This window comes from Tiliqua scincoides, chromosome 1 (genome assembly GCF_035046505.1).
Source record: "Tiliqua scincoides isolate rTilSci1 chromosome 1, rTilSci1.hap2, whole genome shotgun sequence".
Taxonomy (NCBI): domain Eukaryota; kingdom Metazoa; phylum Chordata; class Lepidosauria; order Squamata; family Scincidae; genus Tiliqua; species Tiliqua scincoides.
Genome location: NC_089821.1, coordinates 63,909,541 through 63,921,570, shown reverse-complemented (window position 1 = coordinate 63,921,570; position 12,030 = coordinate 63,909,541). Strand labels below are relative to the sequence as shown.

Genomic DNA, 12,030 nt, shown 5'->3' with positions numbered 1-12,030 from the left:
AGACTTCCACAGAGTTATTCTAACCCAGCAATTTTCAACCACTGTGCCATGGCACACTGGTGTGCCGCAAATGGTTCCCAGGTGTGCTGAGGCAGTTTGTTGGAGGGTCATTTATTAATAGGACCGTTGGGGGATATGAGCCCCCACCAACAGCACCCCCAACAGCCCCCACCAACAGCACAATTGCCTTGTCAATTGTCAAAAACTGATGGTGTGCCTTGAAAATTTTAGTACTTTGTCAGTGTGCCATGAGACAAAAAAGATTGAAAATCACTTGAAATTCTAACCCCTTCCTCCTATTCCTACTCTCCATTCCTAACAGAATTCACAATTCACTTAATAACCCCAAATAGTAATCCTTCCACCCATTGCCCCCTACTCTCCTTCCTCCGTCCAATATAAGAAACATTTCACCACCTCCCAATATTAGACCCAGGCATGTCCTCTCTCCATGATCCCACTCTTCTCCCCCCAGGTTCTGGGGTCCACTTTAAAAGACATCTAAGCCTGTGACAACAACACCCAAACTTCTCACCAGTGGTATCACTAAGGTTGGTGTCCCCTGGCAGGGCAACTCATTGTGTCACTCCCATTAACTTTATTTATTTGTTTTACTAGGTAACAGTATAGGTCACCCAACAAATCAGTAACCAATCAAAAGAACAGTAGCCAACTTGATGACATTGACACAACTGAATAGTTCTAGTATTAGCTCTGTTACATGGAAATGAAAGCTGACTAATACTAACACTTTATTGGTTCAATGTTGTGTCATTGGCTCTCAGAACAATTAGACTCATTGGTCAGTTTTGAATTTTAAAAAAATCCACTTTTTGTTACAAAAGGCAGTTGTGTTTTCTTATTCTGGTTATTTACCTATAATTTTGATACAACACAGATAGTTCAACAAAGTTTGTTTCATTACATTCTGCATTAAATTACTTAACGACTGATATAGAACATGATATTATTCATAAAAACCTAGGTTTCCACAATTTTAGCCACTAGTGATGTCACCACCACCCTCCAAGGGTGTCACCCAGTGCTGCCTGCCCCCTCCACCCCTGCTAGCTTCGCCACTGGCTGGGGGTGGACAGATTGGGACGGGGGGGGGGTGGGATCGGTAGCACTGGCATGCACCATATCCCATCCCCTTTCCTGGGCCTGTATCACCAACACAGAACAACAGTTTGGGCTGACCCATTGCAGCTGCTGGGGCTTACCCAGAGGCAAGGGGACAAATCTCTGAAAACTGGAAATAGCTTTCAGAGTCTTCTGCACGCCATTTGGAGTCCTGTAGAATGGGTTGCTGACCCAGAACAACCTGGAAGAGTCCTCTAAGGCCTCCCCTGGCACCACCAGGATTATCACCCAGATGTGATGAAGCAGCACGTGGGAAAGATTGGGAAATGCTGTGCTATGCTAATGTTGTGTTTTAGGATTCCTATAACAGCCCCAGTTTCTACAGTTGCTAATGTTAAGTGCTGCAGAGACCCAAAAGATAACACAGCCACTCCCCAATGAGTTGAGGAAGGGAATGTCTATCTTGCATTCAGCTTTCAGAAAGACTTACATTTTTGCTGGGCTCAAAACTTGGCTGATCTGGTGCCAACTCCCCAATCAGCAGTGAATTCAAAAACTTCGTCACCAACAACTTGTTGGCATGAAAGGCTGCAAAGGCTTCCTACAAGTTCACAGGGGAAAAGAAGAACAAGGTCACACAACAGGAAATATCGTATGAGCATTGTTTCCCTGTGGATAGTTCCAGTCCTCAGTTTTTCCAGAAACATTCCTTTTAGAGGCAATTGTGAATGTAATGAAACACGGACGAACATCTAGCTATCTCGCTCCCAGACCCCTGTTTCCCACTTCCAAAAAAGATAAAAAATTCTTCCTTTTTTTGGAAAGATAGTGGTGCTTCTCCTCACCACCTTGTTGCAATCTCACAGGCCAATCCTGAGTGCCCGGAGCACCCAGGCTCGGCGGCACTGAAAAGGGCTGCCGCCAAATCCTGCGCCTCCCACGCAATCGCGGGAGGCTCCTCGGGAGATGTTCATCCCCTTCCTCTGAGTAAGGTAACCAGCCCTGCAATGGGGCTACTCACTTTTCCGCCGACCTTTTGGTCGGCGGTAAAGGCACTCGTGTAGGGCGCACAGCCCTGCACGAGCACCCTGGATCCTGTGGAGCTTAGCTCCACGGATTCTCCTCCCGCCCACCCCTGCCGGCCTCCCCCCTCCCCGGAAAGCCTCCCCCACACCCCCGTCCATGCCCCTGCCTCCCGTTCCGCAGCCTGGTGGTCCGGGAGACCGCTGAGCCAAGGAACCTGGGACACTGCCCGGCACTAGCCCAGCACTGGCCGGCGCTGGGCTAGCACCAGGGGGAGCCCAGTGGTGAGCCCCACAAACGTGCCTTATGGCACGTTTGCAACTGTGGCTGGCGGCATGGAGCCGTGCCACTGACCACAGGATTGGGCTCCCAGTCTGCTGCTCTATTTCAAAACACAACGGCAGAGCAAGGAAGAGGAAAAAGGAAAAAAGAGGCAGGCAGTAATTACTCCCAAATTGCTACCAAAGATCATGGCAGGAGATCTGGACATGGAGATAATCGCCACAGAGATCTAGTTCCCTAATTGGGAAGGGGACTGATGCTGATAGCTTGTCAATCACCTTTCCTCTGCTACATCTTTCCAACTAGCAAGCCAGGAGGATCCTGGGAGCAGAATCCAGGCCTGTACCACTTTAGAGTCTGGCCACCTTAGAGTCAGGGACAGAGGAAGTGGTGCCAATGATGGGCAAGCATGGCATGTGAGCCAATGCACCTGATTTGAGGCATCAACTTCGCTTGGTCTGGGTCTGTAAACTGGCAAAATCAAAGATATCTCACTAGAAGGGAAAAAGCCCTTAATGTTGCATAATAGCACTTAGGTGCACTGCTTTAGCATGAAGATGGAGTTAATACACTTTGAACAGATACCATTGTTGCCTGTAGTTCCTGGAGGGCTTAATATTTCATCCACACCTGGCTGAAAGAATTACCTCTGGGTAATGCTTATGACAGCCTCCAGCAATCTGAAATTTCAATGAGTATCTTGTCCAGGCTTGATTTTAATTACAACCTACTGCAGTGCAACAGGATTCTTTCAAATTGCCACATTTCATTTTGGATTCTAGTCCATGTTTTTAGCCAGTTGCCTGAAACAGAAACAGAACTCTGTCCCTTTGTATCTCTGTGGTTTCTCCACTATAGATGGAAAAGATATTTCCCAATGTTTCCTTCCTGCAACTGTGCTGAACTAGTTCCAGCCTTCCATCCTTCCCCCGACATGTATCCTTTCTTTGAAATGCAGGTTCCTTGCACAATAGCCACTTTGCTGTATTTCCAGATTACTGTATTTCACTCTACTGATTGGTTTACTTCTATTTTTCCCCCTTTTCCTGATCCACCTATCTCCATACACATGGAGAGTCATCTAATCTCCACTTATATGTATTATGGTGTCATGCATATGCTTGCCTTGTAATAGTCATTTCAAAAGATTAGCTTTGAATTACTGATACCACACAAGATGTCAAAGGAAGCTTGCTTTCAGAAGGCAGCTTGAACCTGCATATATTGACAAAATGGGGATAGAGAAAAGAGAATCACTACTCACTTCCAATGACAATAGCCTGGCTGAGGGCAGCATTGATGGTGGGACTCTTGGAGAGTCTAGGTGTGCTATACAGTACATTGAAACTCTAACAAATTACAAAGCACACACAAATGTGGCAGGGGTGTGTGTCACACCCTTAGATAGACAGTATGAATGTTATTCAATGTCTGTGCTCACACAAGTACTTTACTTCTGTGGTTTCTGCTCCAAGGAAAGTTACCACCAAAAGATCCCAGAGTAGATCTAAACATTCCAGGTTTAGTATTACAGAGAGAAATTATGATTCTGGGATTCAGCATAACAACTGCTTTTGTTTTAAAAACAAATAGCTAGGCAGAGTGTCTGTTACACATGCAGTCTATTTCTGAATCTCCTTAAAGGCACCCATCCAGCCACCAGCAGATCTGGACCTGGTGAACTCCAGAAACGTAGATTTATCACATGTGTTCCAACCAATGCATGAAGACATTACAATACTGAAACAGTTGGTGCTAATAGTGCTCCAATTTAGATTTTGGGCCAAAAAAAGAACCAAACAGGAGACACATACAAACACAACCAAAGCTGTGGTTTGGGACTCATTCCTATCTTGTACAGAGGGATGTAGTCAAGGGGATGGGTGGGGAGAGGCATGTGCAGGACATTGACTAAAGCAGGAATCATGACATATCAGCAAGAGTACAACTGATCTGCATCTCACACATAATTGGCTTGTTTAATTACAAGTACACGTAGTGGTGTAGCTACGGGGGTGCAGGGGGTAGCAGTCACACTAGGCAACAAGCTTTAGGGGGAAACAAGCTGAGCTTGACACTAGTGGTCAAAACTGTGAAAAAATTGGCATGCATGAAAAATATCAGCATTTTATATATCACTGGAAAAGTAATTTAATGCAGAATGCAATGAAACAAACCTCTTTGGAATATCTATACTCTATCAAAAGTTATGGCCAATTAACCAGAAAATGAAAATACAAACTGCCTTATGAAAAAAGTGGATTTCTTTGACTCAAAACTGACTTATCAGTCAAAACTGATTGTTCTGAAAGCCAATGAGATGTTAGTATGGTAAAGCATGGAACAATTAAGATGTTAATAGGAGCCAGCTCTCATTTCCATGTAACATAATAGTTACCCCCGCTAACTGGGTAAAGAAGCACGTTTTCAAGTGGTGCTCTTCTTATATTTAGAAGGGAAAGGATAACTGTCCCTCTTCACCCCAGTACAGTGTATTTAACCAATAAGGGGCACACTTTTTATTATTTACTTAATTAAATTTGATTTTGTTGGGGGGGAGGCTATAAAATCTTCTCTGACCCAAGGTAGCAGATAGATGCCTTAGCTATGCCACTGGCTGGAGGGAGGCAGCAGGGCAAGTAGGTGGCTTACTTCTGGGGGAGGAGGTCCCGTCCCCCCCCCCCCCGATTTTCACTTTTTTAAAAGCCCAAGTGTGACATCACTTATGGTTGTGATATCACTTCCAGGGCATCATTTTGAGCTCAGCACCCGGCTACATGATCATTAGCTATGCCACTTATACATGCTTCCCCACCCCAAAAGACAGCAAAAACAACAGTTTAAGTAGCAAAGGACATTCTGCCACCATTCAACCTACTCTGTTTATGCCCTGCAGCAAGCCTGAAACAAGAGAATGAAGCTGTTGTTCCCTTGGTTGCCTCAGATCCTGCCTATCTTTCATACTGTGCTTTTAGTTCTTAAAGAGAGAGCATAAATTTGCTAGCCTGAAGGGAGTTTCAATCTTACACAATTTTGGCTTTACTCTCCAATATAATCCTTGCATAAGACGTGGGCCAACTGTACTTTGCCCTTTTCAGAGAATATTAGCCAAGAGGAAGCATTGGAAGGAGTCAAATTGAAAAATTTGCCTAGGGGCATACATTAAGGTCTAGGCCAGGGACAGTGAAACTGTGGCATCAGTGTCCGAGGTGGCTCACAAAAAATTTTTTGGCGGCATGTGGCATGTAGTGCCACTCACTAATTGTAAGCGGAAATTGGATTACCCCCTTCCTTCCCCATGCTCCATAGGGTTTAATGTTTAAAGGGAACATGTCATCTTAAACATTAAATGCTATGTGAGGAAAATGCTGCTCTCAAGAAGGATTGCCATCCTTGGTCTAGGCCACAGTCTTTCCCAAGGGCTCCTTAAGGCTACAAGGCCAGGCAAATTTACAACTGAACACAGAGGACAATTGTAGTCCAATAGCGGAAGATCTGGCGAGGAGGTAGAATGTGGTGTCCACAGTGCCCCTTGCTCTAAGTAAATGCAGGGTTAAAGCCCAGGTGGTAGCTGGAGGTGTGCTGCACAGCTGCAGCCACTAGAGGCTAAAGTGAACATGGGAGCATATAAACAGCACCTGGAGGAACTAGTAGTGTGGGTTGGAGAGGAGGCTGACTGGGCTTATTGAATTTGGAATCTGACCGCGGCCTGTAACTCAGCTTATTGGCTCTGGACTCTGATTTGGCAGCTCTCATTGACTGGACTGGTTTACTTGGAATCTGTGGACTGGAACTGGACTCTGACTTTTGCTTGCTGCAATGGTGAGTTTCACAGGGGAAACTAATCAGCCTTAAGTGGGCATGAGGAGCTGTGGCAAGACAACAGTACTTCTAAGGAAGCTTCTGGGTGTGGCTATTGGGCTCCTGTATTAATTGGGCTCTCTTAATAACCAGGCTTATCTGGCAGGACAAAGTTCCAAACAACACAGTCCTGGAATCCCTAGCATGTATGCACTGCTGGAACAGAGACACCTGTGTTGGCTTGGTCATGTTGTGAGAATGGATGATGGCTGGATCCCAAAGGATCTCCTCTATGGAGAACTCCTGCAAGGAAAGTGCCCTACAGGTAGACCACAGCTGTGATATAAGGACATCTGCAAGAGGGATCTGAAGGCCTTAGGAGTGGACCTCAACAGGTGGGAAACCCTGGCCTCTGAGCAGCCTGCTTGGAGGCAGGCTGTGCAGCATGGCCTTTCCCAGTTTGAAGAGACACTTGGCCAACAGTCTGAGGCAAAGAGGCAAAGAAGGAAGGCCCATAGCCAGGGAGACAGACCAGGGACAGACTGCACTTGCTCCCAGTGTGGAAGGGATTGTCACTCCCGAATTGGCCTTTTCAGCCACACTACATGCTGTTCCAGAACCACCATTCAGAGCACGATACCATAGTCTTTCGAGACTGAAGGTTGCCAACATAAATCTGTTCTCCAGTGATGAGCTTCAAAGTTGTCATAGGAAACCTGAAAGAAGTTGCTAGATGTTATCTATTTCTATTCTTCTCCAGGTGTGGAGAGAAGCCAGGCAATGTGTGCAGATCACTAACAGAAGTGATGCTTGGTAACCAGACATGTAGTGGCGTGTAGAGCAGCTGTGGCAAGACAACAGCAGAGGAGCTGTGGCAAGACAACAGTACTTCTAAGGAAGCTTCTGGGTGTGGCTATTGGGCTCCTGTGTTAATTGGGCTCTCTTAATAATCAGGTCATTATCTCTTCTCCAGTGATGAGCTGCCAAGTTATAATAGGAAACCTGAAAGAAGTTGCTAGATGTTATCTATTTCTATTCTTCAGGTGTGGAGAGAAGCCAGGCAATGTGTGCAGATCACTAACAGAAGTGATACTTGGTAACCAGACATGTAGTGGTGTAGCTAAGGGTATGCAGGGGGTAGCAACTGCACCGAACAACAAGCTTTAGGGGGGCAACAACCTGAACTTGACACTAGTGGTCAAAATTGTGAAAACCTTGGTATACCATCATGTTATATACCATTCAATGCGGAATCTGTTGAATTATCAAATTAGTGGTATGTATAAAGCTTGCACAAAGGTAACAAAAGAGATAAAGGCAATGATGTAATGGAGAAAGCAATATACAGGGTGACCCAAAAGTAGGTGGACAGTAAATGATAACATTTATTCCACCTACTGTCCACCTACTTTTGGGTCACCCTGTATATAAGTGGTATTTGCTGTGCCCCATCCCACCACATCCTGCCTCACAAATCTGACTCAAAAGAGATCCGTTTAATAATTTCAGACACAAAGATGGAGAAAGATCTTGGAGAAAGACTTGAGACAGGCAGGAGAAAAGAGATAATCTTGCAATGCAGAGTAAGGACCAAGTACGTCTGCCACCAACACCCAATTTGTTCAGATTAAGGAAAGTCAGCTGACCTGCCCTTATACCAGCTGGTGGCCCTAGATGGGCCCCAGGTGGTGCTCATCTTCAAAGGCAAGGATCTCATGATCTGTGATATGAAAGTTTTGCCTGGAATTGCCTATAATTTCCTTCTCTGACATGCAGCCATATTAGCGCAGTGCGTGATTCATCGTACTGTACCCAGTTCAGGATGGAGGGAAGAAGGATGGCAGCACTAATCTTCAACCAACAGTGGTGAAAAGCTTGCTTTTTTATTGAGTAAATACTACCTGGTCTAATAGATAGTTGTTTGCATTTCAAACTTATTTTGGCATGTCTACCTGACTCTGAGTAAGTATCCAATAACAAGACAGTATGAATGCAAGAAAAACATAAGCCTACTTTTCTGCAATAAATTAAAAAAGAATACATACAGACAATAAGTAAGCTTTCCTGTGTGCAACAGGGCTTACTGCCAGGTAAATTTGCACAGAAATGCAACCTTGAAGAAACTTGAGTTCTATACTTCTCGTAGGTGGCCACTGTCCTTCCTAAGTTGGAAGGAGACCCCTGCTAACTGGGCAAGAAGCACCTTTAAAAGTAGTGGTTTCTTATATTAAAGCAGGGGGAGAACAACTATTCCTCTTCACCCAGCATGGTGAATTTTCCAGTGGTTGGTGTCTCTTCTGTATTTTTTAGATGATTGTGGGCCCTTTAGGAACAGAGGACCATTTACTGATTTATTTTACTATGTAAACAGCTTTGTGAACATAAGAAGAGCCCCGCTGGATCAGGCTATAGGCCCATCTAGTCCAGCTTCCTATATCTCACAGTGACCCACCAAATGCTCCAGGGAGCACACCAGATAACAAGAGACCTGCATCCTGGTGCCCTCCCTTGAAGACTTGTGAACTAGTCTTGTTGAAAAGCAGTATATAAGAATAAGATGACATCCAAGGGCTTGTGGATGTCATCCAAGATGACATCCAAGGGAAGGGGATGTGGAGATTGACAGCCCAATCCTATGCATGTCTACTGCACCTTTTTTCTTTTTCTTTTTTTACAAAAAAAAGCACTGCTAAGAACTATTATATTAATAGAATAATAAATATAAGTATAATAAAATACCTATTAAACTTTTGCTACCTCTCCAATAGTTTGGGATGAAATGATGATATAGGATTGTATGCTAAGGAACACACAGGAAAATAAGGAAACATTTTAAGTTATTCTATGGGTAGTTGTGCAAGAAATTACCGCACAGTGAGGTACTGACAATTGTGTGTGTGACATGTTGTGCGCTGGCTGTTTGTGTAACATCTTGTGCACTGTGGTACTCACAGTGCTTTTTTTGTAAATAAAAAGGTGCAGGAACTCACAACTTGTTAATCATTTATTTATTTATTTATTTTCAAACCATTTTTTATTGGAGAAATAAAATATTTTTTATGTGCTTCCCCCTAAAGATGAACTTACTTCTGAGTAGACAGGCATAGGATTGGGCTGTCAATCTCCACATCCCCTTCCCCCTAGCTATTTTTTCTACAGACGGGGAAAAAATACTGTACAGGTGCACTTGTAGCGTGTAGTATGTAGTGTGGCACTACTTCGAGGAGAGGAAGCAGTGAATGGATTCTGAAAAATGGCTTACATGAGTTCCATGTAGTAAAATTACTCTAGGCAACTGTGGGAGTAAGAACAAAAAAGGAATTCTTACACGAGAGGGGTCCTTAGGTGCACATATAAACAGCTATGTTTGCAAACAAGCTATTAAATATGGTTTAATTCAGGTATCAGAATGCTCTGTGTCTTTGGGAAGGCACTTGGCATGAAATTGTATGTTCTCTGCTGCCCTGAGCAGCTGCTGTGCATTGCTGGAGAGGAGCTGCAAACGCTGGCTGGCAGAGGGCATGCTTGTGGGGGAAGGATGAGGAGGATCTCTGGCAAGGCTGGGCAGCATGTTGTACACACATAGAATCCCTTTTCACCTGCCCTTAGCATGTGAAAATGGGTGCAGATATATATCTCTGCCAGGATTAAGAGCCCAATCCTAGGCATGTCTACTCTGAAGTAAGTCTCATTCTAGTCAATGGAGCTTACTCCCAGGAAAGTGCCAAGGATTGCAGCCTAAGAGCCCAATCCTATGCATGTCTACTCAGAAGTCCACTTTAGTGAATGGGGCTTACTGTGGATAGGATGGCAGCCTCAGGGCCCAATCCTGTGCCTGTCTACTCAGAAGTCAGTCCCACTAGAAGCAGTGGGGCTTCCTCCCAGGAAAGTGTGGAGAGAACTGCAGCCTCAAAACCCCTCTTGTGCCTGTCTACTCAGAAGTCAGTCCCACTAGAAGCAGTGGGGCTTCCTCCCAGGAAAGAGGACTGCAGCCTCTGAGCCCTTCCTCTGCCTGTCTACTCAGTCTGCAAGGCTATGACACTTTCCTGTGAGTAAGCCCCATTGAACACAATGGAACTTACTTCTGAGTAGCCATGCTTGGGCTCTCAGGCTGCAAGGCTATGCACCCTTTCCCAGGAGCAAGCCCCATTGAGCACAATGAGACATACTTCTGAGTAGACAAGCCTAGGCTCCTGCTGCAGATTGGCACGGGGCTGCACCAGCCAGCTTCCTTCCCCTCCTCCTCCGCCAAGCCAGTACCTGGGTGTTCTGTGGGGGCCGCAGCCCGTCTCCCTGGCTGTCCGTTCTCCTTGTCGGCGCGTGTCCCCCACGCCCTCCTCCGGCTGGAAGCTGCACTGGGAAGCAGAGCGCGGGGGGGAGGGGAGGCGGGCTGGGTTCAGGCCAGAGCTTGGAGATGGGGGCAGGAGGGGGTCATTGTGCAGTCAGGCAGGGGCCAGGCACCCGCCCACCCTGCACCCCCCAGCACCCACCCAGTGAATGCCTCTATTTTGCTCCCCCCCTCCCAGAATGCCTCCAAAGGGGAGGGGCCCCTGCAAAAAGGTGTGGAAACTCCGTCCCCCCAGGTTCCGTTAGGAAAAAAGCCCTGGGTACTCAATTTATTACATAACGGCAAAGTCAAGTCACCATTTCATTTGGATTTCTGGGGGCAAGAACCTCACACTACTCCTTCCAGGTGCATGTGCCCCCTTAGACTAGAAGAAAAATAACTTAGAATGCAGCCCATACAACTTTAAGCAAAATCTCCTAAGTTTGAAAGTAGAAAGAAGGGGTCAGGGAGGAAAGTGCTTGAATAAGGGGGAGTGTCCCACAACAATAAAGAGAAAGAGGCCTGCTGCACAAGGGTGAAAATACAAGATCTGGCCACTCTCCAGGGCTCCCCACTTGTAGCCTTCTCCAAGGAGGCAAGAAAGAGCTGAAAGCATCTGGACCACCACGGGGGGGGGGGGGGAAGTGGCCATTCTAAACATTTACTTGCTATGCGAACCGAGGGCCACTTGGCATGTTAGACACAAGCTCCATCCGCTTGGAAGGAGTCCCTGCAGGGCTGAAGATGCTGAAAGCAGTTCAGCTCCGGAGCAGCTGAAAGGGAACCCTGCAGGGTCAAGCGCGCATCTCTGGGACATCCCCAGGACTCTGGCCTCCTTCCCAGACCCTCGAGCGCTCACACGACCCCTCCTCTCATCGTCGATGCTGCCCCCGGAGCGGAGGGCTCCAGGCTTCCCCGGCGATCCCCTTCCTGCCCCAGCCTCGCTCACCGTCACGCTCTCCCCCACGTGGCTTTTCAGAATGCGGACGCCCCCCGGGTGCCGCTGGAGGAAGCCCCTGACGTCATACACCCCGCGGTCGACGACCAGCCAGAGCTCTCGCTGCGGGTCCCCCTTCTTCGTGCGCAGCCAGATCTCCTCCCAGGTGAAGAGCCGCGGCCCCGGGGGGGCTTGCGCGGGGTCCTGCTGCGGCGCCATCCGTGCGCCTTCGTCCTGCCGCTGGACAAGCGCGGAGGAGCAGCCCGCACGGTCCTTATTTAGCGCCCAGTCTCGGCTCTCGCCCGCGAGTGGCTCCCGGGTGGCCAGACACGCCCCTGCCCGCCTACTGGCTGCCTGGAGCCAAACTCTCCTTTCGAAAAAAACCAACCCGGAGTCTTGCGGGATCGTGGGTAGCGGACAGGTGCAGGGCGCGCGTGGGGATGGGGAGAAGCGGCGGGCGCCGCCTGGTAATTCGGGGGAGACGCAAAGAAACACGGGCGGCCGCAGATGCAAGAGACGGACCTCAAGTAACCGTCCTGTCGGCGTCTGCGCTGTGACAGTGTTGATGTTATACAAG

General features: G+C 47.2%; 1 protein-coding gene across 1 annotated transcript in view; it reads right to left on the bottom strand.

Moving 5' to 3' along the window:
- Window positions 1–11,672, bottom strand: part of LOC136653732 (acyl-CoA (8-3)-desaturase-like) — a 40,592-nt gene extending 28,920 nt beyond the window's left edge. Inside the window, exons 1-2 of the mRNA XM_066630618.1 lie at window positions 11,466–11,672; window positions 1,574–1,684 (exon numbers count right to left, since the gene is read on the bottom strand). Coding sequence (XP_066486715.1) covers window positions 1,574–1,684; window positions 11,466–11,672 — 318 coding nt within the window. The remainder of the gene's footprint in view (window positions 1–1,573; window positions 1,685–11,465) is intronic.
- Between the last annotated feature and the right edge of the window lie 358 nt (window positions 11,673–12,030).